The 27,653-nt window shown below is 40.1% G+C and overlaps 1 protein-coding gene across 1 annotated transcript in view; it reads right to left on the reverse strand.

The window, feature by feature from the left end:
* The window catches only part of adamts17 (ADAM metallopeptidase with thrombospondin type 1 motif, 17), a 77,552-nt gene that overhangs the window by 27,158 nt on the left and 22,741 nt on the right, over positions 1–27,653 (reverse strand). Inside the window, 11 exon segments of the mRNA XM_059353846.1 lie at positions 5,394–5,474; positions 8,260–8,380; positions 8,771–8,898; positions 12,514–12,683; positions 16,027–16,172; positions 16,316–16,417; positions 17,800–17,950; positions 20,719–20,859; positions 21,226–21,331; positions 22,393–22,436; positions 26,213–26,370. Of these exon segments, the coding sequence (XP_059209829.1) occupies positions 5,394–5,474; positions 8,260–8,380; positions 8,771–8,898; positions 12,514–12,683; positions 16,027–16,172; positions 16,316–16,417; positions 17,800–17,950; positions 20,719–20,859; positions 21,226–21,331; positions 22,393–22,436; positions 26,213–26,370 (1,348 nt within the window).

Here is a 27,653-nt window from a genome sequence, read left to right on the forward strand (position 1 = left end):
CTTGAATAATTGCTCTAATTTCTTCAAGCCACTAATATTATATATATATATATATATAGATATATATAGATATATAGATATATATATACACACACATATATATAGTGCCAACATAGACAAAAAAGTACAATCATTAGAGTAGCGTAAGCCCATAAAATAACACTAATAAAACATATACCTAACCAATATAGCATAGCATACCTCTGAGTGTGCCAATTGCAACATCGTCCACTTCATCCACAACGTGACTTAATTGAAGTCCAGAAATGATACTTCAACAATTAAGGCAGCAGCAGGTGGTATGCATGCAGGTGTGTGTGTTTGACTTTAATCTGATGAACTGATATGTGCAATGTTTCCAAGAATGAATTGCTTATGTTTTAATATACGATGGGAAACATTGATGCTAGATACAGCTCAAAACTTGCTGTGATTCACTGACTTGCCATTGCAAAAATAGCGAGCTCTCTCAAAGCTAGAGTTAATGGAATTCCAGGAAGGTTGCATTTGTACTTACAGTAGTTATGCTCTATGATAGTGTTAAAAGTCACATTGGTAACGTAAACAAATTATCTGGTGCCTTAGTTTCCATTTGCCGAGACACTGCTGGCAGTGTAAATGTTTGAGGGTATGCAAATGCCTTTAATGAGGATAATTTTAAGGAAAGGACCACAGAGAGACCAGTCCGGCAGTGTAGCAACATTGAGAAGGCCATCACAAACGGCTTAACAACTACATTCTGGATCAACAGAAGGACCCAACTGGTAGAATTCTCGGCCTTGAAATTGATCCAACAATCACCCAATGATATGACATATACAGTAATATTCTTGAAGGCACTGGCCCACAAATAAATTATGTGATAACAGAACAAAAGGTTATATAAAAATTAAAACAGAATGTATTTGTAATGACAAGTAAACAGTTAGGTCTATCAGGACTCCTACATTTAGATGTTCTTAATACTGCACCAATTATATTACTGTACCCTCCATTTGGTGTTAGAGATAAACCAAGCCGTACCGCCTACAGTACATTTGCCTTCAGTGATAATAAGTTGAAGCTGTCTTCAAGGCAATTATTGTTCTACTAAAAATAAAATAATGCCATTTCCAATCAATAAAGTAAAAGTTAAGAAGTAAGGTTGTTCAAATTTTGTTTGCTCCTGCTATTGTTCTTCAGACTGTTTACAAATTCAGAACACTCATTGAACTGCATTTCAGCATATGGATAATATTTTCCCAGACAAAATCACCCAAAACACCACTGGTCCCAGTAGTTTGTCTGGAGGCAAGAATCAAATAATGTTGTTTTGGGTGATTTTGTCTGGGAAAATGTTGTGCATACAGTTTGAATCAAAACAAACTGATTTTTCAAACAATGGGCCTTTAAAAAAAAGCATGCTCTTAGAGTGTAAGTATTTCTGAACATCCTAGTTTTCAAATAAGTGTACATTGGGACCAACACTGGAAATAGCATGTCATACTTTAAAGAAAAAACACAAAGTAGTCAATGCAATGTCGGGCCTTTTGGCCCAGAGTGGCCCACCACAATTGATCACACACCAACGATCTTAGCGTTACCCTGAATATGTATACCAACTGAATCACTCACTAAAAACTATGTTAAATATGATAGTAAGTAGTTACCCAGTGATCCAAAGGTGGGTAGTTTGATACCTGGCCACAGTAGTCCTGAGCAAGATACTGAACCCCAAATTGCTCCGGATGCTACGTCACAGGTGGTTGTTTTGTCTTTTGCACCAAAAGGACAAGTGGTGACAAGACCAGACGAGATGTTTATGTTGGACTCAGCGCTTTAGTAGTAAGTTGGTTAGTGGATTTTGCGGGTTTATTAGCAAGCTAGCTACCTCCTCTGAGTCAAGTTGATTCCACACTAACAGCAGATAACGTTAGGTTGGCTGATATGTGAATTTAGTTCTAAGGTTGTATCTCCGTACCCTGATGATGCTGAAAATGATGTGTCTGTCTCACCTTCTGTGGACTGTGTGTGATGAGGCTCTATACTTGCACGTTTGACAACATGCCCACCCCCCCCCCCAACACACCGCCGAAGCCTCCAACAACCCAGGGAAAACCCTGGTAGTGGGCCAAGCTTCTGAACTTTTAGCAACCATTGGCCTCAGAGTGCCGTCCAAAAACAACTGTGGTTGCTGGAAGTAGACCGTGGTGAGCTGGCATTCAGTTGCCATGAGCGTGGGTTACAAGCTAATCAAAACAAATCAAATAGTTAAGCTACAACTACTGTGATTTTCAGAAGTAAGCTGCAATGGCATTCCAGGGCCAGAGGCCAGGTCGGAGCAAGCTACTGCAATTACTGAAAGTAGGCGGTGGGGCCACTGGCATTAGTCAAAGCTGTTCTTAAAAAATAGGATCACATTATTATTGAATGGCAAAATGTTAACAGTGTCTTGCTGTTAACCTGTTCCTGTCACATTGGTCTATATCCATTTTTGGTTGCACTTGACTTAACATTAAACTAATTAGATGTAACTAGCCATACTTTGTATCAAATTAGAGAACATTTCAAATAATGTGTCCTTCATTAGACATTAAAAAAGAAATATTTCTACATCCAAATTACACCTAAATTGTGTTAGGATCCCAGTCTTTCCTGAAGGAGGTGCAGGGGTGCATCCCACCCCTTCTTCTCAAGCCGGCTTTCCCCGGTGGAGAGGAATTACGATGTGGGAAATCGAGAGTTGCTGGCTATCGAGCTAGCAAGTTGGAGGAGTGGAGGCACTGGCTGGAGGGTATTCAACCTGCCGTCACCGTACCCCATCCTGCCAGCAGTTTGCTTTGTGGGAGCCATAACATGGGAGGTGAAGAGACTGGTATTAGAGGCTCTGAAGCTACATTCGGACCCAGGTGGGACCCCTGCTAACTGTCTCTATGTTCCAGATCCTGTTGAAGATCCTGTGAATCGCACACTCACTGTCCCTCCTGAAGAGTCGCTTCTGGTGGCTGACCATGCGACAGAACATACAGGAGTTTGTGGCAGCCTGTGAGACCTGTTCCCGCAGTAAGTCCTCCCAGCTCCCCACCGTGGGCCTGCTACACCCGCTCCCCGTTCCCACCCACTCCTGGAGTCACATCGGGATGGATTTTTTTAGCAGCGTCCCTCCCTCCAAAGGTAACACAGTCATCCTCACCATTGTTGACAGGTTTTCTAAGGCTGCTCATTTTGTGGCTCTCCCGAAACTCCCCTCTTCATCCAAGACGGCAGCTCGCCTGGTGACCCATGTGGTGAGGATTCATGGCATCCCTGTGGACATTGTCTCCAACTGTGGCCCCCAGTTCTTGTCACAGATTTGGAGGGCTTTCTGTCGTTCTCTGGGGACTTCAGTCAGTTTGTCTTCTGGATATCATCCACAGTCTAATGGCCAAGCAGAACCGGCAAACCAAGACCTGGGAGCTGCTCTACGCTGCGTAACAGCCAAGAACCTGGCCTCCTAGATTGATCATCTACCATGGGTAGAATACACCCACAACAGCCTGCCCAGCTCAGCTAAGGGTATGTCCTTTGGTCATCAACCACCTGTGTTTCCTGCACAAGAAAAGGAGGTCTCTGTGCCCTTGGTTCAAGTATTGATGCGTCGCTGCAGACGGCTCTGGAGGGAGGCTCGCACTGCGTTCCAAAGCAGTGGGAAGAGAAACAAGCGGGTCAGGGACTTCTAATGGACACCAGCCCCTACCTACCGTCCCGGTCAGAAGGTTTGGTTGTCGGCTCAAAACATTCCTTGACAAGCTGTTTCCAAGAAACTGTCTCCCAGGTTTATTGGGCCTTACGAGCTTCAGGAGATTATTAACGACTCTGCTGTGAAACTCAAGCTCCCCCAGGCTCTGTGGGTCCATCTGGTCTTCCATGTCTCCCAGCCCTCTCTCTCCTCCAGCCACACCTCCCCCACCCGTTCGGGTCATGGATGACCATTTGGCTTTCACCGTTCGGGAGTTGTTGGATATGCGCCGCCGGGGTCGGGTCTTCAGTATCTCGCCTAGTGGGAGGGTTATGGCCCCGAGGAGAGGAGCTGGATCTCCCCCCGGTTGATCCTGGACCTTGCGCTGATCTGGGAGTTCCACCAATGCAATCCCGGCCATCTTCTGGGACTGCCAAGAGGCGCTTGTGGCGGAGTGGCACTGTTAGGATCCCAGTCTGTCTGGTACTCTCCCTTCTCCCCCATCCTTTTTTTCTTATGTGTTCCTGTCTGTGTTGTGGTCCGCTCATCAAGAGCACCTGAGCTCATCAAGAGCACCTGAGCATGGCACTCAGCTGTGTCCACTCATTTTATTACCCACCTACTTAAACCCTGTGGCTCCTGTGATCCGGCACAGTTCGTTCACCGTCGTTTGTTGTAGGTAAGGTCAGGCCAATCTTTATGACAGATTTTTCAACTGGTTTTTTTATGCATGTTTCTAACCGTCTGTTTTTCTCTCCCGTTAAGAACCCCCATTGTCCCTTGCTCGTTTTGGTTTTCTGCCTTTGTGGCCTGAGTGCTTTTTTTATTGTTACCTCGTGTTTTTGAAGACTTCTCTGTGTCTTGCATTTGGGTCCAGTTCTCTACCGAACCGTAACAAGTTGTGCTTTAATAGAAACCACAACCCTTATTACAAAATTCTGCTGTAGCTAATTAGACACCACATTTAACAAACATGGGGTTATGGGTCTATGATAGCTTAATTAGGCTTAATGCGACTGTGGTGAGACAAATGGCATATCAATACTATATTTATATTCATAATATATACTTTATAATAAGCAGAAAAAACACTGATATACAGCAGACACTGCATTTTGTAAGTATTTGTCTGGCCGTGCCAGCTATTAAGATAAGTGTAACAGTGTAACAGCAGCAAAAAGTACAGCAAAACTAGAGAATATTATAGTCATAGCTTATGACAAGTCCGTCAAAGCAGCTGCAGTTTTACACACTGATTTACTTGCTGCAGCTCAGTTGTCGGTGGATGCACCTCTTGCACCAGATGCGTATGGATACGCATGATACAAAGGCAGGGTCACTCACGACACTCAGCTTGTCAGGCATTTTATAGTGTGTCAAATGTCAAGTCTTAAGTGACTGTGTGTGTGACACAATCCAAAGCTTAGCAGCTGCTGTTAGACTTAAGTCTGAAAACAAGATTAGGTTTAGTTCAGAAAAGGCCAGTCAGTTATGTAGCTGAACAATCAGCAAATATTTGGATCAAATAGCTCCAAACCTCACTAGGAGCTCTTAAAAGAATTGATGTTAAAAAGCTGTGTGTAAACACGATAGCAGCTGCCAAATGTTTACAAAGAAACATGGTGTGGTGTTTGTGGGCATGTCTGGAAGTTAGCACTGATCACTCTCAAGAACCTTAAAATATATGCATCCTTACCCAGAAAACTATGTGAGGGTTTGTCCTCCACAACTTTGATCCTCCTGGCTCCTGTCGGAATAATCACAGCTTCGATGTAGCCTAAAAAAGAAACAGAACATAAGGTGAAAACAGATTAAGAGGTGTTGGGAATGGTAGGAGCAAGTTTGGATATAGGCGAATATTAAAAATTAGAATGAATAGATTTGTATAGAAAGTGTTCTGTTTCTTTTCTACACTTAAGATAACAATGACTTTACCCCCCACCTGTAGGACAGTTATAATTTAAAGCACATAGACACTGATATAAACTATAAAAAAGAAACTTGTCATGACTTTTAATTCTGATAACACCTTTTTTCAATCTTTTGGTCTTTCTCATTGCTATAGAGAAAATTTATTAATTCCTATATAAGTCACTCTCAAGTCAAACATTTTCTCATTCTTACATCTTAATATAAGTAGCCGACAGAAAAGCTGTGATCATTTGTGCCTTATTTATCACTCACAGAAAATGACTTCTTAGTAATTGCCTAGTGGAAATGTGGCTTAATAAAGAAAGGAATTATATGGAATGTCATCATATCACTCTGTTCAGAGTCACATGAGAGTTGAGTCTGTAATGTTTCAGAGAACTTGCAGGCCCAATATTTTAGAGGATTTCATAACACAAACTGGACTTATCCCCGAGTTAACTTTTAGAACCAATGTAACAGACTGGATATGTAATGACAATTCTGTAGTACACTGCCCTACAAAGTCTAACTGCAGTAACTACGCAGAAGGTAAAACTGAGAAACACTGCTTTTTCAGTTTTTAACGTGTTTTAACTGGCCACTCAAATGGGTTATATGTAGATAAATTATATGACAAGTATTTCTACTTGTATTTATGTCTTTTTATGCTCAAAAATCATGATGATTTATTTGACCTTTGACCCCAAAAACGTAGTTAATGCACTCTGGTTTTGCTGTAAAAAATTCTGATAGTAATGCACAAACAGTGCAGTAACTACAATGTTGTTGTCTTCTTTCAGCTTTTATATTTTGTTTTAAGTGAATAAACATTTTCAAATTCATTTTGTTATAAATGTATTTAAAAGTGGAGTGGAGTGGGAGCCTGCTCTGTCCCTCCCACTGCACCAAACCAACTGATAGGGGTGTTCAAATGTGGTTATAGATTTATTCCTTTTTCCGGATATTATGTGAATGTTTTGATGATTCCTTTGATCTGTGTTTAGTAAACGTACGATCCATTATAGATGGTGTGGTCCAGTGGGAGGGGCCTAGTCTTAAAATGGTGGGAGAGCTGCACTGCCAAGGCAGTTAGAGAAGGGCTGTGGCGAAGCCCCGAGCACTACTGTTATACTGTGGATTTCTTCTTCTTCCTCTTCCGGACGCAATTTCGTCCCGCTACTAGTCCTACAACTTGAATAGTTGCAGGACAAATTATATATCAAAACGTGCGGTTTGATCGGGATCGGTGTGCCATTACTTTTCTCTACAGAATACAAATTTTAATACAAAACTGCCCAAAATTTTGCATTGAAATGAATGGCACGGCCAACAAAAAATGAGCGAAAAAGAACAATAATTGGAGATTTTTAAACATCTACTTCTCCGGCATAATTTCACCTAGAGACTCCATTTAAACTTTAAACAGTAGACACAAGTCTTGTGTATTGGTGTATTAATCCACGTTTCGATAGGTCATATAGTTTTTTACCAATCCCTGTTCAATGACCATGATCATTTTTGGAGAAATTCTGAGATTATAATGGGTGTGTATTGCACGGATTGTTCGTATCACAGTGTGTGACATCATTGCCAGAGTGTAGAGGGAGAGAAAAAATTGTCAAAAATAAATTTGAAAACTGCGCTCCAGGCCGTAAATTCCACTCTACAGAAATAATTTATACATAGAAATGTAGGAAAATTTGTCTTCTCACTCACAATCCTCTGGTAAAGCTGTCAGAGTTATAGTTTGGGCGTACGACGCAAAGATGTGCCACCAACACCACCAACAGCCTCATTGGGTCCCATATTAAAAACGCAGGAAGATTTCGGAAAAAAGGAAGATGGAACAATTTTTTTAGATCGCTCTAACAAAGCAATTTTTTAATTTTTCTTAAAAAAAATCATATATAGACGTTCAGGAAGAACTCGGGACACTCAAAGTGAAGTCGGTTCAATGATAGGTATCATGGCTTTGCCAAAAATGCTTTCTGTTCGAGGCCAGATATTCGAGTCTGTCCACCTCTGCTGTCACTCTTTCGGAACATTAACAGCTGCAGTTAATTCTGTTGATTGCTTTGATCTGATTGCCTTTGATCTTTGATGTGATTACAGTTACAGTTACATACACACACACACATGCACTAAAGTGCGCACGCTCCTCACACATGCATACACATGCTTCATACACGCACACACGCACACACAGGTAACTTTATGTGATTTTAATTACACACACACACACACACAGGTAACTTTATGCGATTTTCGTAGCCCCAGTGGCCCTTTCAGAATTTCCCCAGAGGAAATTTTGTAGTTTCAAACTGTCAGGCTGGTAAAGATTAAGGATAAGACTACAGGGTACCTGTATTTGATTCTTTACTGTGTTATATATGAACATTCGTAGCTTATAGTGTGATGCGTACATACTGAAGGCAAATATTATGTATTCTGGCTGTAACTGACTGACCATTTATGCTAGCATTCATCCTCAAATAATTCTACAAAACATATAATTTTTTTTTTTTTAAACTGCATCTTTTCAGCAGTAAATGGCAATGTTGAATACCTGTTGTTTTATAGAAAGCCAATATTAGCTCAATATTCAGCAGATAATGCATACAGTAGCTGTAGTATTAAAACACAACACTCACCCATTCCTTTGGTGTGGTTGAAGTCTCCTCTCACTACCTTACAGGAACGTCCATCTCCATCACAAAAACCACAGCGGTCCTCTTCAGCTGAAGAGCCGATGATGCCATCACAACCAATTTTCTGACAACAAAGAACAGTGAACAAGTGTGTGTGTGAGTGTGTGTGTCATATTTACTGCCCCACAGAAAAGAAAAATGCTGATTAGATAGATAGCTATATAATATATATATAAATATCTGTAGCTTTTACGGTGAAAAACTGCTAAACCATGACAGTAAAAGATACCTATTCCAATTCAAACCAAAAGCCTAAAACTAAACCTATTATCTCAATGACAAAATTGTGCTTTCCTCATTTTTCTTTATTTCAAATTATTTGTTTTGTGTTAACATGGCAATAGCCTGAAACACTACACCAATGTAATTTAATTAGTTACCACAGGGTGACGGTTGAGTGTACCTATGAATCAGAAGGTGTATTCACATGTGAATGTGTGATATCTGTGTATACCTGACACATTCCATTAATACAAAGGTCAGCCTCGTATGGTCCACAGGGCGTCCCATCCATCACTCTGTCAGCCATCAGGATTGGAACATCCCGACCCACTGGTGTGCAGTACAGCACACATGGATTCTCTGCTCGTGCACAGACACACACACATTGTAACAAAAACCTAAACACTTACACACACCAAAGTTATTATAGTTAACGAAAACTAACGAAATAACGAAAACTAGAATTGAAAAAACATTTGTGTTAACTGAACTAGAGGTTTTTTTAAAAATGATAACTAACTGAAACTGTATTTTGTGGTTACAAAACTAACTAAAATTATAGTTAAAATGTCCTTCGTTTTCGTCTTTGTCAACTTTTTTCATACATAATCCAGTGTTTCTATTTCTCCACCGCTGAGTGTGTGTATTCCTACTTTGTGGGCTTCCGATGAGAAACGTGAGTATTACTAACGCAATGCCACCATATTGGCTGTAAAGAGCAACTCCTCAGCTTTTAGAAACCATTGGACATATGAAAATTCTGATAGTGTAAACCGTTCAGTTATTATGGTAATCCAAAGTGAGCATGTCTTCAATTTGTCCATGATAATACAAATCACATTTTTTTTTGCAGTGGCGCTGAGAACTAAAACTATCACTAAAACTAATAAAAACTAAACTAAAACGAAGGAATTTTTAAAAATTAAAAATAAACTAAAACTAGCAAACTCACTCTAAAAACTAATTAAAACTAACTGAATTTGAAAACAAAAATTCACAACAAAATTACACCTGAGACTAATGAAAAATCCAAAACTATTATAACCTTGCCACACACTTATACCACCATACTTCACTGTTGGGATGGTATTTGGCAGGTGATGAGCGATGCCTGGGTTCCTCCAGACATGACACTTAGAATTGAGGCCAAACAATACAATGCTATACAATACAATTGCTAATTCCAAGCAGGTTTTCATGTGTCTTTTATTGAAGAGAAGCTTCTCCTTCTGGAAGTTTCTCCCATCTCCACACAGGATCTCTGGAGCTCAGCCAGAATGACCATCGGGTGCTCTGTCATTCCTTAGGCCGTCCCCCACTGACTGCTCATTTTGGCCGGGCGGCCAGCTCTTGGAAGAGTCCTGGTTGTTCTAAACTTCTTCAATTTAAGAATTATTTAGGCCACTGTGTTCTTGGGGTCCATCAATGCAGAATTTGTTTTGTACACAATCAACACAATCCTGTCTCTGAGCTCTGCAAGCAGTTCCTTCAACCTCATGGCTTGGTTTTTGATAATGTCCAATCAATTGAACATGGTGGACTCCAGTCAAAGTGGAGAAACATCTCAAAGATGATCAAGATAAATGGGAGGCACTTGAGCTACATTTCAAGTGCCATAGCAAAGTGTCTGAATATGTATGTCAGTATGATATTTCAAGTTTTCCTTTGCCGCTTCTCCACTTTGTCATCATGGAGTATTGAGTGTAGGGTAAAAAAAAAAAAGGCTGCAACATAATATAGAGATATTAAAAAAAAAAAAAAAAAAAAAAATATATATATATATATATATATATATATATATATATATACGTATATACAAACAAAATAAAAAGTAACAAAAAAGAAAGAAAGAAAAGAAAACAAAAAGTAAAGGGGTCTGAGTACTCTCTGAAATTAGAATGGAATATACTGCAGTAAGGCTCTTAGACAGTCTGTACTGCTTCTAATTATATAATCTCCTGTGTTTATGATTCACAAGGTGAACCTAAATGCACCATGAATTTAATAAGCTCCTACATTCCAGCATGACCGCAGTTCTAAAAATACAGTTTGCCCAAAACAAAAGAAAGTAACTCAATGGAGAGACCGCAACACTTTATGTTGGAATTCAGCTGACTCCACAGTCATGTTACTGAGACTTAATGAAATTACATTAAAAATGATGAAGAGCAATGGCTTGCTGCTGCAAAATAAAGCTTGAACGTAAAACGCTGCAGTTTATTTAGTGCCATTAAAATTTGCCTTGATAGCCTGATATAAAGAGGGAAGAATAGAGAGAGAAATGCTTGTATGCGAGGAAAGTCACAGTATGCCACAAAGTCAAATGTAAAGGTGTCTATATAAACACACACACTACAGGCTAAAAGTTTGGAAGCAAGGCCGATACAGGCCAAATATTGGGAAGCAACTTAAATTTTCTGTTCACAATGTTTGGATTCTTTGGATGTTTGGATGTGTTTACTGTAGGGGTGTGGCGAGATTAAACTCGACGATATTTCTTATTGCGTTAAAAATCAGTCTTGCGAAATTTGTGAGTTATCCAAACTTCTATTTGTGACCTCTGGGGCAGTAAAATGAAAAGAAGAAGAGGAGGAGAAGGAGGGGAAGCAGCAAGCAGCCAGAATGAAGTTGCAGGGGCCAGCGGCTCGTTAAGAAGAGTAAGAACGAATCGAAGCGGTTCTCCTGCAGCAGCCTATCCCAGCTGCAGAGCCGGAGTCTGCAATTTGCTAACAGGCTAACAGTTAGCTCTGTAGCAGTACAGTGTGTATGTGCTGCTGCAGGAGGTGTTCACTTAGCGATCTGTTTGTTTACAACAAGCACCGGACACTCTGTGCACAGTTAGCGATACCGGTTCATTCAAGATCTCTATTTTTATGATAATTAGACATGCTGCTTTGTTTTGATCAGCTGCTGATGTTGTGCAGTTAGCAACGGCGGCCACAGTTGCGTCTCCTGTCTTTAATCCGTCTTGTATGTGATCACGGTCGAAACTGTCCCTAAGCGATTACGAGAAGATAGAAAACCAGACGTCATCTCCGGAGTCTCATTAATCCCTCTGGGGGATTTTATTTTTTTTATTTATCTTATTTTAACATTTATACATTTTAGTTTTAGTTTCAATTTGTGGAAGTTTACTAAAAGCTCATGCTTACATCATGCATGTAAAGAGTTATAATAAAACATTTCAAAATGCATGTGCAACTCTGTTAATAAAAGTCTGTTGGTCCAGTCATATATTGTGTCATTGTAGTTTTCTTAAAATCTTTTCTCGTTCTCGTGAACCCAATATCGTGTCTCGTCCCGAGAGTATCGTCACCCCCCTAGTTTACTGCATCATCAGACTTTACCTTTATTGAATTGAACCATTTTCTTCAATTGACCTTTAGGTATATATTGATGTTACCAGACCATTGCTGAATAAATGTGAAGAAAAAAAAAGAAGGGCTTAGTTTTAGGGTTAAGAAGATTTGGAGGAGTCACAACTTCAGTGCAAAAGTAAAAAACAAATCACAGTTTGCATTATTATTATTATTCCGTTTAGCTCTTTGGCTTTTGAGAGTTTGGATACTAAAATCCCAATAACTCTCAACTGTGTTCATGTCTCTGACTAACTGCCATAGAAATGGCTAGAAAAAAGCAGCTGAGTAAAGAAAGAAGAGTACAGATTTATACATTAAGAAAAGAAGGATGCATTGAAAGAGAAATTGCAAAATGCCTAATGGTGTACAACAAAGGAGTTCACTACACCCTGAAGAGACTAGAGGAAACTGGAAGTTCTGATGATAGAAAATGGTGTGGCAGAAAGAGGTTTACTAAAAAAGCAGAGGATAAACATATCATTGTCACCAGTAAGAGAGATTGGCGAAAAAAACAGCACAACAAAGAAATCACCATGACAATGTCAAAACCCATATCTCTGACAACATACACATATTATATATATGCACGTGTGTATGTATGATGTGTGTTTCTCACCATCATCAATAATAGCAGTCAGCATGCTGCCCTTTATCTTCCTTGAATGTGGGTCATAGGAGAGACACTGCAAGTCTCTGAAGCTAGGTGCCCCCTTTGGACAAGGAGGACGTTCGCAGGCCTTGTGCTCCACATTGGTGCTCTGACAGTTTCGCCCACCAGGACCAGGCCTACACACACACACAGACACGCACATACACACCGTTTAGGAAACAAGGAGATATAGGCTACATGCACTGATATCGCACAAGATGATGATGATGATCACAATAGTACAATAAGGTCAAGTTTGGTAGCTGCACTTCTTTGTTTTTGTTTACATATATTTTATGTCCATTAACTCTGAAGCCAAATTATTAAAAGTTTACTAAAAGTACTTTAACCATTTTAATGAATGCCTGCATGGAAGTTGAGAAGCTAGGTGGTCCTTGTAAGGGCAGCAATATAAATTTAGGCTCCAAGATGAAAAACGAAGCCTTAAACTGTCATTGTTTTTGTTTCAGTTAACATCTCAATTGCAATATAGTATTGATCCATAGTGCTATTACATTGAAGTGAGAGCATTTCTTGAAATTTGACCTCATTGTATAGAATCAGCTGCTGTGACCTCTAGGTCTCATGAAACTTAACAATGATAAATGAGACACCTAGAACATTCAGATGATGTCGAGACGGGAGATATCAATTGAGGGGGTCAAATAACTTTAAAGTCATCAAAATACGTACAAATAGGAAATGGTTTTGCATTTCATTCAGCGGAGTAAAAATATGGAATGGGATTTGTGAAGAAATAAAACAATCTTCAAACATGAAACACTTCAAAATCAAATATAAAAAGCATGTCTTCACACGATATAGGGATGAAAACGGGTGTGTGAAATGACAGTAGGTGGTTATTGTTGACGTTTTATTTTTTAAATGTATTACTTTTTTCTTTTTTTGTGTGTTATTGTTGTTGGTCTGTTCATTGTTGTCTCATTATGACTACATGGGTGTATGTGTACTTACGTGTTTGTAAGTTAATAACAAGTTATGTGTGTTAATAATGGTAATAACGAGTTTATAAACTACATTACTATGTGTTATACATAAATATATATTAATATTATTGTTGTAATATAACTGAATATAGTAAATTAACATAGGGAGAAGGGGTGGGATTTAATAAGCTTTGGCTTCTTCCCACTCCTTTTGTTCGTTTGTTTTTAAATGTTCATCTTTTATTTTGTGTTCAAATAAATTCTCAATCAATCAATCAATGTATGGCTCTGCTAGGTATATTGACAATACATTCTCAACAGTTTGCAGAACAGAAGGGCATATCATCGAGTCGCCAAAAAATATAGAAATTGTCTAAAGTTTTTTAAACCAAATCACTGAATGGATTTTTCTTTGGTGTATTGATGTAATATTCTGGAGGTTTTTTTTGTCTGCAACAACTTATGGGATATAATTGAGCATGGAAATCACGGCGCACTTGATGGTGTCTCTAGCTGGCCTGACTCAGAATGGCATGTTCTATTTGTAGCTCTATTCATTGCCAGTTAAAACTCCTGTCTCTATTCAACCACAAAGTAGGGCTGTATTGTATATATTGATATAAAAGATATATCAATATATTTTTTAATGTGATATGGAATTAGACAATATCGCATATATCAATATAGTTCAAATTTTGCATTGTGATCCTTGATCCAGGCAAACTGCTTTATATATAAATGCTGCCCTTACTAGGGTTTGTCATATTTAGTTATTTTGCAATGTTCATTTTTCTTTTCTCATATAAATATATTTATTTCAGAAAAAGATTGGCCTGTTTTATTTCATAGGCTATTTTAATATAAGATATTTTTTAATTTAAATGTGCACTTTATGGAGCTTTAATTTAAAAAAAAAAGTTACTCCTGTTGTCATACAGTATTTATGCTCACTTCAATAAACGGTTTCAATTAAACTATTTGTGACATGTCATATTTGGCTTTGACTTTGAATGAACATTTGCTCTCACTTTGGGATAAAAATATCGGGATTAATATCGTATATCGATATTCAGCCTGAATATATCGGGCTATGATATATATGTCGCCCAGGTCTACCACAAAGACCATGAACCTGATAATCAATGCAAAGAGGGAGGACAAAATACATTACATATTAGCAGATTTTTTATATGATGCCCACAAGTATATGCTCTCAAAGACATGGACCGATTACCGCAGTGTTGCCAAAAGAGTTGGTCTCCCATGGGACGTTCTACAACCCCAATTACAAAAAAAGTTGTGACATTGTCTTAAACGTTCCATTTCACACAGTTTCCAAACTGGTATGGAATCTGGAATGCAAAACAAATATACTCGACCTTCATTAGTCCAACCCAGTTGTGGTGGGCTGACAAAGGTTCCTCAGAGGGGATAGAGAAAAAATTATGTTTTTTAGGATAATCTGCATTCACTATTCGTATCTCCATTAGTGGTGAGGTCAGCCGACATACTCAGTGACAGTTTATCCCCCCTGCTCAAATACCTGCCTGTAACCTTAGCAAACATACTTCCTTTATTCCTTTTACCGATTTATTTTATTGTTTATGCTTATAACTTCATTATTTCTCTTAAGATGTTGATTACAGGTCTACATGGTGGTGTAGTGGTGAGCTTTCTTGCCTCACAGCAAGAGGGTCGCCGGTTTTGATTCCGGCCTGCGGCTCTTCTGTGTGGAGTTTGCATGTTCTCCCCGTGTCAGCGTGGGTTCTCACCGGGTACTCCGGCTTCCTCCCACAATCCAAAAACATGCATTTAGGTTCAATTGGTGACTCTTAATTGCCCGTAGGTGTGAATGAGAGTGTGATTATCTGTATCTATGTGAGTGCGGATAAGCGGTTAAAATTAATGAATTAATCAATGTTGATTACTGTTATGCATGTTGCATTTAAGTATGCACTGTTAAAAACTACCTGCCTTGTCAAATTTAATTAAACAAATCTGAAACACTGTGAACATGCCCAGTTTAATTTAAAGGTAATTGCACATGGTTGGAAAATGCAGTGTGTGAAAGTGTATGGTTATATTCACACATCAAGCTGTCTGTAAATAATACTATTAAAAGCAAAAATATACGTTAAGACCATGAGTTGTTGGGACAATTTGCACAATTGCATCAAACATCCATTATACATGGACTCCAAAGACATGAGAATCTGCTGAGTGATGAATTCCAGATTGGACAGAGAATCCACAAACATACATTCAAAATAAAAATAAAATTATTTTGTTCTTGTATGTTTTCTCCTGTGTGAGACAACATGACAGCACAGTAGGTGCCTTTTAGATAAATGTAGCAATTAAATTGGCAAAATGCATACAAGACTTATGTATGTGTCTATTGGCATGTTAGAAGCGTTGTCCTGTGTTAAAATGTCAGTGCCCTCTATTTTTTTTAATTTTATTTAATGTTTTATATATTTAAAATGGAAATGTTATACCATTTTTATTATATGTGGTAAATTTGAACACGTACGGAGGATTGTCACACTTCCTCTGTCTGAATTGTACTCCAGTACCACAACTCCTGCTACAAAGGCTCCACTGGCTCCATGGACTCCAGTCACCATCCACATGCTGAGCAATGGGAGTCTTACTGACACAGTCACCTGCCCTGCACCACTGACACACACACACACACAGACAGACACACACAGACACACAGACACACACACACACACACACACACACCAATTAGAACTGTTGTCAGAGAGAGGTAATCATCATATTTGTGCATGGAAAGAAAAGTGTGTGCGTGATCCTACTTTGTCTGCTCCACACTCTGTTCCATCAAGAGGAAGATCCAGTTTGGTCTTGCAGGATGAATCTCCCCCTACTAAACACCAAAGGCCAGCGCACATCAGGTGCTGACACACACACATGCACACACACAATCCTTACATAAATGCAGGTATTTGCATTATAAATTCAACATTAGATACATTTAAAATTCACATCAGTGCAACAAGAGAGTCATTTCCACATTAAAATAATGTATATATAGAAAACTTGAGAATATATATAGAAACCAGAGAATATAAATATATATATATATATATTGAAAGTCTAAGAATTTGAAACCTGACAGAAAATCTTAGAATATATATACACTGAACAAAAATATAAACGCAAAACTTTTGTTTTTGCTCCAATTTTTCATGAGCTCATCTCAAAGATCTAAAACCTTTTCTATATACTCAAAATAACCATTTATCTCAAATATTGTTCATAAATCTATCTATCTAAATCTGTGATAGTGAGCATGTCTGCTTTGCCGAGATAATCCATCCCACCTCATTTTGAAATGTTTTATTATAACTCTTTACATTCATGATGTAACCTGAACTTCTTCTTCCACAAATTGAAACTTAAACTAAAATTTATAAAAGTTAAAATAAAATAAATTCAATTAAATATGTCTTTCTTTTTTTCAAGTGCAAAAAATATGAGCCGTGTTTCCTTTAGGGGGAAGAGTGGCCACCGGGAAAGTCTCAGGCCACGCCCTCTCAAATGTCCGCTCACTCTGCGTGTCTCCACTACAAAAAGGCCCCCAGAGGGATTTGGAGACCCTGGAGGTGACGTATGGTTTTAGATCGTCACATAATCTCTTAGCGACAGTTTCGACCGTGATCACACAAGCGATGGACTAAACATGGCAGACGCATCTGTGGCCGCCATCGCTAACTACGCACAGCAACGCAGCATGGCTAATTATGCACAGCGTCTCCGCTGATCATAAACATAGCGATCTTGAATTAACCGGCATCGCGAACTGAGTGTGTCCGCCCGGTGCTTGTTGTAAACAAACAGAGATCACTAAGTGAACACCTCCTGCAGCAGCAGCACATACACACTGCACTGCTACAGAGCTAACTGTTAGCCTATTAGCAGGACTGTGCTGCTTCCATTCGTTCTTACTCTTCTTAACGAGCCGTCATTCTGGCTGCTTGCTGCTTCACCTCCTTCTCCTCCTCTTCTTCTTTTCCTTTTACTGCCCCCACAGGTCACAAGTTTGGATAGCTCACAAATCTTGCGAGACAGATTTTTAACGCGACAAGAAATATTGTCAAGTTTAATCTCGCCAGATCTCGTGCCGCGAGATTTCGTCACACCCCTAGTTTTGAACTTCCGTTGTCTCTAAAGGGCTCTGGTGCCCCCTATGAAATGTCGACAATGCAGGCCCTGTAATAAATATGTAATCAAAACCAAGTAGTGAGTTATTTGGAAGGACAAATGGAGTCTGTTGTACCTCCATATCACTGCAGAAAGTGGCATTAGTTCCAAACAGGATCTGACACTGTTCATCCACACTGTAGTGCATGCCTGGCAGCTTGGGAGGAAGCTGAACCTGGTAACGGCTTCTTGGGTCCGTGTGGAGAAGGCAGGCACTGGCTTTGGACCTGTTTGAAAGACACACAAGAGAGAAATTTCTTATGTGCTTATCGTTTTTCGAGTTGTTTCTAAGAGATTTATTTAATTTTTTTATTGTCAATTCTGAATTCAAAAGAGACATTGTATTTACAGCAGATTAAAAAATGTGTTGTGTGTTATATTGAATGTAGATGTAGATGAGCATTAATGCACACAAAATGAAATAAAGCAAAGACACCTATCTATTTGTGATATCTATTGGCTGTTTGTGTAGTTTCCCAGGGCCAATGAGGAATACTGTCCAGCAGAAAATATTAATCACTTATCTTATTCAAAAATGCTGTAAGATACAGTCCAAAATGGGCATATAAGGTGGACGATTAGTGTCAGTTTAGGGTGTGGGGACTAGGGGTGCACCGATCGATCGGTGCCGATTTCCTTAATTTTGCGATTCTTTTACTTCTGCATGACTGAGCGTGCTCTGGGTGACAACAGTCACCCGGTGACTTTTTTTTTTTAAACTGGTTCGAATCCTGGTACTGACAGGTCTAGGACTGAAGTGCCCTTGAGCAAGGCACCTAACCCCCCTGCACAGCTCCCCGGGCGCAGTAATGTGCTGCCCACTGCTCCTTGCATGGTGTGTTCACTTGTGTGTAAAAAACGATGGGTTAAATGCAGAGGTTGAAATTCCCCATTGTGGAATTAATAAAGTAATTTTCTTCTTCTTCTTCTTCTTAAAAATCGGTGATCGTGATCGGCCAGAAAATTGCAATTGGTGCACCCCTAGTGGGGACCCAAAAACAGCACAGATTGAGACCAGCGTTGGAACAATTCAACACTTTATCATCAAAAAAAAGGGTTTTAAAAAATCCACAGCAGAGCCCTGTACTACGAAGCCAGATTTGAGGGTTGGCAGGATAACTTCAGCTCTAACCCTGGGTTTTCAGAAAGGGCTTAGTGAAGCGAGATCACAAGAAGATATCCTGGGTATGTGTAACGCGCTTCGTAGTACAGGGTTCAGGTACACTGGAAATACTCCACAACAGAGCCAGCCAAAACAGTCAAACTCTCCAGCCGAAACTCCGGGGAGGGAATCGAAGAAAGCAGGAGACAGACAAAGGATGAGCAGGAAGAGGAGTCAGGAACAGAAGGCTGATCTGGTTACCTGGGCAGGGACCACGAGGGTCAGGGACAGGCAGGGTCGAAACCAGGGAAGCAATCCAAAGGTAAATGCGTGTGAGCTTAACATGCTGCTGAAGACAATCTGGCAGAGACTGAGTGGAGAGAGTGGCTTTAAATCAGGTGAGGGAAGACAGGTGAAGGTGGTTGCAATGATAAGGTGGGAGTGGCAGGCAGGTGAGTGGAAAAGTACTAGCAGAGCTGGCAGTATGAAGGAAAGCCAGGAATGGATCATGACAGTACCCCCCCAGCAAGGGACGGCCCCTGATGTCCCAGCCTGAGCCGGAAGGGTGGAGGGGGCCCAGCGGAGGACTAAAATTCCTCAAAGGCAGCAGAGTCCACGTCCTCCTCAGCAGAAAAGGAAGATGTCCAGGAAGAGGCAGCCACATCAGTGCCCCCACTCTGTCAGACTGGCTTGATCCTGGAGACATGGAACGTCGGTTGGATCTTCATGGACCGGGGAAGCCGAAGACGTACCGCCTCTAGGTTGATTATGAGAGCAATGGGAAAGGGCCCCACAAGTTGGGAGACAGCTTGCAGTTTTTCCACCTTGAGGGGCAGGTCACCTGTGGAGAGCCAGAACCTCTGGCCAACCTGGTAGGTGAGAGCAGGTGTGTGGTGCTTGTTGCGGTGCTTGACATCCTCCTCCTGCGATGGCCACCAGAAGCGCTGCTGCAGGAAGTCTCGGGTCTGAAGGATGCCAGGATGACAGGTGAGCCAGGAAGCATGCCCTAACTGGAGAACATCAGAGCGGAGTTGAGCCGGAACAAACGGTCAGGGGAAAGGACCTAGGACCAGGCTTGTCCACAGTGGCAGCCCGCACCCTCGCCTCTATCTCCCAAGGACACTCGGGAAACTGCGGGGAAAGTCCATCTGGCTTGATGGTACGAGACCCGGGCCGAGTGTAAAATTTAACTTGTCAAAGAACAGTGACCAGCGGGCCTGTCTGGAGTTCATCCTCTGGCAGATCAAATGTATTCCAGGTTCCGATGATCAGTCCATACAATGAATGGCACCATGGCTCCCTCTAACCAATGTCACCACTCCTCCAAGGCCAGTTTCACCACCAGAAGCTCCCTGTTACCAATATCATAATTCCTCTCAACAGGAGTTAGACGGCGAGAGAAAAAAGCGCAGGCGTGGAACTTGTTGTCGACGGTGGATCACTGAGAAAGAACCCCCCCCCAACCACATGCTGGATGCATCCACCTCCACAATTAATTGGTGTTCAGGGTCAGGGATCTGGAGGATGGGAGCAGTAGAAAAGCGAGTCTTGAGGGTGTTGAAGCCACTTTGAGCTTCGTCAAGAGAGAAGAGAGAGAGAGGAGCGGTAATGGAACTGAAACCTCTGATGAACCGACAGTAGAAATTGTCAGATTGGCAATTTGACTTGACTTGAAAAGCTATACATTCACTGGCCAATATATAAGTTACACCACTGCTTGTTAACGCAAATATCTAATCAGCCAATCAGATGGCAGAAACTCAATGCATTTAGGCATGTAGACATTGTGAAGACAAGCTGCTGAAGTTTAAAGCAAACATCAGAATGGGGACATTGCATGTTTGTTGGTGCCAGACAGCAACAAGGGTAAAAAAAGAGTAACTTTAACCTCACCTCAGAAAATTTGCAAGGTCGTCACGGCTGCAGGAGGACCAGGACAGGTCGCTGGGGTTTCTTCCTTTCACCCATTCACCAGACATGATGTGTGAGTGACTAGTGCAGTTGGCGTGGTCGTCATCATGGCTCATACCCATGCTGAGGACAAGACATGGACACATAAAAACTGCATCAAAGAGTAGTAAACTTAATTCTTATACAAGGGAGCCATTTAATCTTTGTCTTTGAGGATATTTTTAAGCATCTATTCAACAAGTGTATGTGCAGTCAAACTTCTTACCTTCCCCAATGGACAGTGTACTCAATGCACTGAACAATAAGTTTGCTACAGATCTTAATACTGTTGCACTTTGTGTAGTTGTGTGCTCAGCGCCCTGCATTTCCTCAACACTCTGCTCTGGAATTGTGAACCATGAGCAAACTTTTGCAGCCTTGTCATAACAGCAACATGGAAAGTAGAATAGCTGTACAACAACTTTAAAACTTGAGTACAGTGAAACCTACTTGTGTCCCAGCTCATGAGTAATGGTGAAAGCCAAATTCAGTCCATTGTCCTCTGCCAACACACACTTCCTCTTGGCACTGCATACACCCCCCAGATAAGCAATACCTGTAAAATAGTAACATGACAGTGCGTTTAATAAATAACAATGTGACAATTGTACTGTAATGTTTGATATGAACTGATGACTGGAAGTAACACACTGGGTAATACAGTTTCATTAATACACCTCCGCAAAGTCACAAAATAAAATAATGGGCTAAAGTTGTCATAGAGATTTTAAGATAAGATTAATTAAATTAGTTTATTGTGTATTTTGCAGTATATTGCTGTTGTTGATAAAACCATAAGATTAGCAGTCTGTGTCTGTGAGTACCAGTCTTTTATGCACTTTCTGCCCACTAATAGCTCAAGGTATACTCACATGTTCTGGGATTGCTCTCCTGTTTGTCAGTTTTGGAACAATATTGCATCCAAGTTATCTGCCTTGATTAATAATCCTCTACCTGTTACTATCAGTGTTTTGATTCTAAATGACTTGTCAGCGCTTCTGCTCTCAGAAATTCAAAAGTGTGCTACATTTACCAGACTTACAGTTGCTAAGAGAATGGTTGCAACCCATTTGAAACCACCTCATGACTTGTCTACTCGAACACGGACCCTTTCCTTTCTGGATGTCATATATATGGAGCTCTCTACAGCTCGTTGAAATGTAGCACCAGAAAAGACTTTGGACACTTGGCTAAACATTGCTGAGTCTTTGAAAAATATGCTGTCGGTGTGTGCTATAGCCTTCTTACTTCTATTTGCACATATGTTTGGTCCCTTATGTCTTATGTCTGTTCCCTCATCAATGTTATTTGTTTGTTTGTTTGTTTATGTGTGTGTTTGTGTATGTCCGTTTCTATATGTCTTATTAGTAAGCTACAGACATCATTCTTACTGCTGTGTTTTTATTATGTTGTCTTGGGACACCTCCTTCTGTCTCAGCATATTGTTTGTAATTTGAAAGAGCATGTGATGGTTCTCTGCTACCATGTGTGATTATTCTGAATAAAAATATTTGTTTGCAAAAAAAAACTGTCTCTGAGTGTGTGTGTGTGTGTGTGTGTGTGTGTGTGTGTGTGTGTGTGTGTGTGAAAGAAAGTGCAAAACATAGTGGTACTCACCCACAGTGTCACAGGGTTCGTCTTTATGGACACAGAAATTTGTCCTAAAAGAGGAACAAGTTCAGGTTAACATATTATAACTATAATATAACAGACTATAACTCTGACAAGACATGGTAAAGTAGCATTAAAACACAGTTTTTAGCCCTTTGAGGTCGAAGCCATTTTGTCGTATTTTTGGTTTGAAAGGTCTTCTTTTGTAATAATGCATGTATATGCTCAGCCCTGCAATGCACAGCAAGTTTGTGCATTTCTAGGACTCGCTGATCTGGAAAAATAAAATAAAGTTTGATGTCAAATCAAATTAAAAGAAATTTACAGTCAAGTCTCATCTAAAATGTCTTGCTGGCAGGAGGTCTGGGAGCCTCAGTGTCATTCCTGTTCACCTCTACTGCTGATGTTCTCTTTGTTTGTGCCTCTGCATGTTGCCTCTCTGTCCTGCCCTCTGCAGTAACCAGTTGTCACATCTCGGGCTGGGCGATATATTGATATAAAAGATATATCAATATATTTTTAAATGTGATATGGAATTAGACCATATCGCATATATCGATATAGTTCCTTTTTTTTTTCTTTCTACATAAATGCTGCCCTTACTAGGGTTTGTCATATTTAGTTATTTTGTAATGTTCCTTATTCTTTTCTCATATAAATATTTCTGGCCATATGATGCTCTAATATGTTTCAACAGACTATAATTGACCCATATTAAGATTTTTTTAGGCATATTAAAATTTGACTATTTTTGACAAAAATAGACAAACTATAGTATGAGTTTTTTTCCGAGGGAGTCATTTTTGGACATCCCATAATGTGGTAATTTGTTGCTATTTTTTGACAAATAGTTCTTGACCCATGAGTCCTGGGATTCGAACCAGCGACCCCCGTGGTAACAAGCTGATTTCTTAACCTCGAGGCCACAAACCACCCATATATAATTGTGTTTTTCAGCTACTTTGGGACAAACTATACCACCATTAGCCTATAAATGTTTTCACAGCTTTTTGGTTGAAGGAGGTAAACAATGTTTTAAAGTAAGTTTTAATTCCAAAAGAAGAGGAATTTCTCAGAGTCAGAAAGTGAAACGCTGACGTCCAACAGCTGCAACACAACAAACTGGTTTTGTTTGGCAGCATAAAAAGTGGAAAAGAAGGAAATCAGTGGTGCTGTCAGCAGAGTAGCAGTGGAGCATTCAACTCCTGGGGCCTCATGTATCAACGCTGTATATGCACAAAAATATTGCGTTCACTGTTTTTTCCGCACACATGTATGAAAAGTGAACTTGCCGTGAGAATGTGCGGTGGCACCGCAAACTTTTGTTTGGCAGAAACTACTGCCTTTATGCTCTATTTAAAACATGTTTCATGTCTAAACTCAAACTACACACAACTGGCATTATTTTTTATAGTTTATAGCTCTCGGAAAATGGAGGGAAAATGCAGTTTTCCACACTCAATAACCCGTTCTAAATATGAGGGGATAGATGATTTTTTTTCCATCCATTTTCATATTTTAGACTTCACCTGCATACTGCTGCTTACTTGTGCAATGATAGTATGTTGAATTCTATATGTTTTGATGTTAAGATTGTATATTTTCTTAAGTCTATATATTCTGCTATTTCCACTATTTTTATATATCCCCCTACTGGGATAAATACTTGTGATTCTGATTATGGAGCGCATACATTTTTCACAGATAACCTGCCTTAATCACTGTGTCAAAATGCCGATCGATCCATGACGCACAGATCCCTCTCCCCGGAGAAAAAACGTGTGTTGAAAATCCTTTCAGAATAAGTCAGGTGTGGTGCTTATTTGATCCCGTATGTGATGTTTAATTGGGACAACAAGTTAAGTGTGGCTTATAAACTGATGCTCAAAAATGATTATGGCAGCATTACGCACTGGCTGCTCTAACAGCTCTGGCTAGATTCAATAATGGTGGAGTTTAGAAGGAGTGTGTGTTGAGGGACCCTTCTGCCGTGGTGCAGCTCTCTGATCCGGCTGGTTAACAGCAGGGGTGAAAGTAAGCCGGTACGGTCCGGTACTGCGTACCACTAAAAGATTCAGTGGCGGTACGCAGTACCAGGAAGATGGGAGAGTGGCTGCCTGCTATATGACCCTCATTCAAAGCCAGTCACAGCCGCACTCTGGGTCAGAAAATAGATGCGCTAGCAATATGCAGTCTTAAAAACTACTTTGTCTGTTTAAAAATTCCTTTAAACTCATTCTGAATAGTTTCTGAAGTGTCCGTGCTGTGTTTTAGTCCATGCTGGACGGAGCCTTGGCCGCGCGGCTCCCTCTCTCCCCCTCCCCTCAGAGAGAGCCCGGTGGTCTCCTCTGCGCCCAGCCTTTGAAAAGTGTACCGCACGTTTAATGTCTTTACGTTCGTTGCAAAATGTCACAGTTAAAATCAGTGGAAGAGTAAGCAATGCAGTTGTTATTTCATGTTTCATGTTACTTTGTTTAATTTTAACGACACAGAACAGCTCGGAAAATAAACTGCTTATGAGATAACGACCGGAGAGTTCACTCAGCAGTACGTGAGTGCGCATGCGCGTCTACTTCCGAAACACAGCGGTTGCTATGGGCATCTGTGCGTTTGATTTAATACACTGGGACGTTTTCCACAACTGGTCCACAGACGTCAAGAAACGCCGCTTGCGCCAGGACTTTGTAAAATGCATGAAGTGAAAGAGAGATGAAGGTTTTTGTAATAGTACCGGCAAGAATTTAAAACTACTTTCACCCCTGGTTAACAGCCACAGTGACACCTAATTGCTGATCCCAAATCTGAGGCAACAAAAAGCGTATTTTCCTGCCTCCACCTCAGAGATAACCACGTCCACCTGGCTCGCAGTGGCAGTAAGGTGATTTGTCGTAGTTTTGTCGATAATCAGTAGGCATGCCGGCGATTTATAGTCATTTGCATGTCATCTGTGTATTCATTTTCCGGAGGAGCCGAGTGTGGCTGGTGGCTCATGCATGTGCGCTCAGTTCCACGCAGGTTGGGATGTATCAAGGAAAGGTGCGCTGAACCTGGTTTAAGCACAGTTTGATACATGAGGAGGTGAGTTTGCGTACGTACTTTTCTAGTTTTGGGAGTATATATGGAGCCAAGTTGGACACACTTGAGGAGGTGGTGGAGAGATGACCTGTCAACATGTTCCAGGCCATCCTGAAATACCCAGATCATCTGCTACACAAAACCTTTATGGACCAAAAAAACAGTAGTGGACGGCTCCTCTCTCTCTGTTGCAGGATGGAGAGATTCAAAAGATCCTTCTCTCCTACAGCCATCAGGCTGTCTCATTCTAACAGAGATTCTACCAGACTAACTGAATTTACCCTCGGGGATAAATGAAGTCATTTTGATTTGAAGAATTTCACAGTTGCGAATTAAATTATTTTTAATCATGATTTAATGATAAATGATGTAGTCTAAACATGCTTTGCTTTGTCACCATTAAAAAACAAAACTATGGAGTTTGATCAGCTCAGGCCATCGATACAATAGTCTAATAACAATTCTCAAACTCAGACGTGTGGACTTCACGCTGACTCAAATTTGTGTACATGAGCTGAGAGCAGACTGAGATCTGATCGTACCCTCCGCTCACGTCCACATTGACAGGCTGAGCTTTGCGTGGAAATAATCGTACAATGTGAATAAATTATTGATAACTTCATTTAAAAGTGACAGCCCTATTCTTTAGATTAAAGATGAAAGTAGCATCCCAAGCAAGAGATCTGAGACCACATATATACATGTATCATTCATTACCATTCATTCATCTGAGAGAGTGTCTGCTATATACCTGGTAACAAGGACAGCAGCGTCCACTGGTGGGATGCCATCCCTTTCACCAGGAATGTAGTTGGTGCCAAAGTACCGTGGACCACCGAACTCTTGATACTGCCAATGACAGAAGCTCTCCAGAGACCTTTCTCCATGATGGCCCACCTTTAACTTTACCTGAACACATACAGGTCAGATAAACATTATTTCCCTCCAGTTTTTTGTCACAGTTTCTCCTTTAGCTGATGAACTATATTTAACAACTTTTTGATGAAAACCTTTCAGCAATTCATTCAGTTCAATCAATGCAATACAGGATTTTTTCCCACTTTCTCTAAATATCAATTCTACAGTCCTACATACTAAATACTATGCAGGTAGCCTGTAATGCATTGCATGTTTGTCCTAGTTGGGTAACACGGTAACATTTAATACAAAAAAATAGCCAAATAGCGAAAAACACAAAGCTGAGGCTGAAGGAAATGACATCAGTTTTGTATACATCTGGTTGTATAGACAAAATACTGAGCAAAGGTGAACAGGGATGTATCAACATCATGGAAATGTATTAAATAGTCAACTGAAAACCAAAAGTTAAGTTGGTTAATTAACTAACTAGTAGGGCTGGGCGATATATCGATATAAAAGATATATCGATATTTTTTTTAAGTGATATGGAATTAGACCATATCACAAGATATTTTTTTATTTAAATGTGCACTTTATGGAGCTTTTTTTAAAAAAAGGTACTCCTGTTGTTATACAGTATTTATGTTCACTTAAATAAACAGTTTCAATAAAACTACTTGTCACATTTCATATTTGGCTTTGACACTGAATGAACATTTGCTCTCATTTTGCGATAAAAATATCAGGATATATATCATATATCGATATTCAGCCTAAATATATCAGGGTATGACTTTTGGTCCATATTGCCCAGCCCTACTTACTAGCATGAAAGCATCTAGAGAAATTCATTTTGTTTACATGTTCAGTAGAGACATGCCAAACGACAACAAAAGAAAGAAATGACAAGAATAAGAGAGCAGGGGCCAGATATATAACCCCAAAAATGCATAAAGACAAAAATATACACACCAATTCTGTGTGTCAGATAAATAAAACTGGATGTACACCTGATTCTCTTCTAAAAATCCCAATCACTGTTGAGCTGGGCGCATTTAAATACCCACAGTAAGCTTTAAATTGATGTAGAATCGCCCTAAGACATCAGTTCGAATATCCATATGTGTGCTTATGCCACCTCTCATTTGGCATTAGTCAATGAGAGATTAGGCTATTAGCAGCATCTATATCACACATTCATTTTGTTTCTGCAAACCATCATCACGGTACTATCTCAATCATCATTATTCTTTCAAAACCTTTAATTTCCACCAATGTAGAATATGGTTTGGCCCACAATAATAATGTATGATTATTATGGCTGACCCCCC

Source organism: Centropristis striata, chromosome 2, assembly GCF_030273125.1.
Source record: "Centropristis striata isolate RG_2023a ecotype Rhode Island chromosome 2, C.striata_1.0, whole genome shotgun sequence".
Lineage (NCBI taxonomy): Eukaryota > Metazoa > Chordata > Actinopteri > Perciformes > Serranidae > Centropristis > Centropristis striata.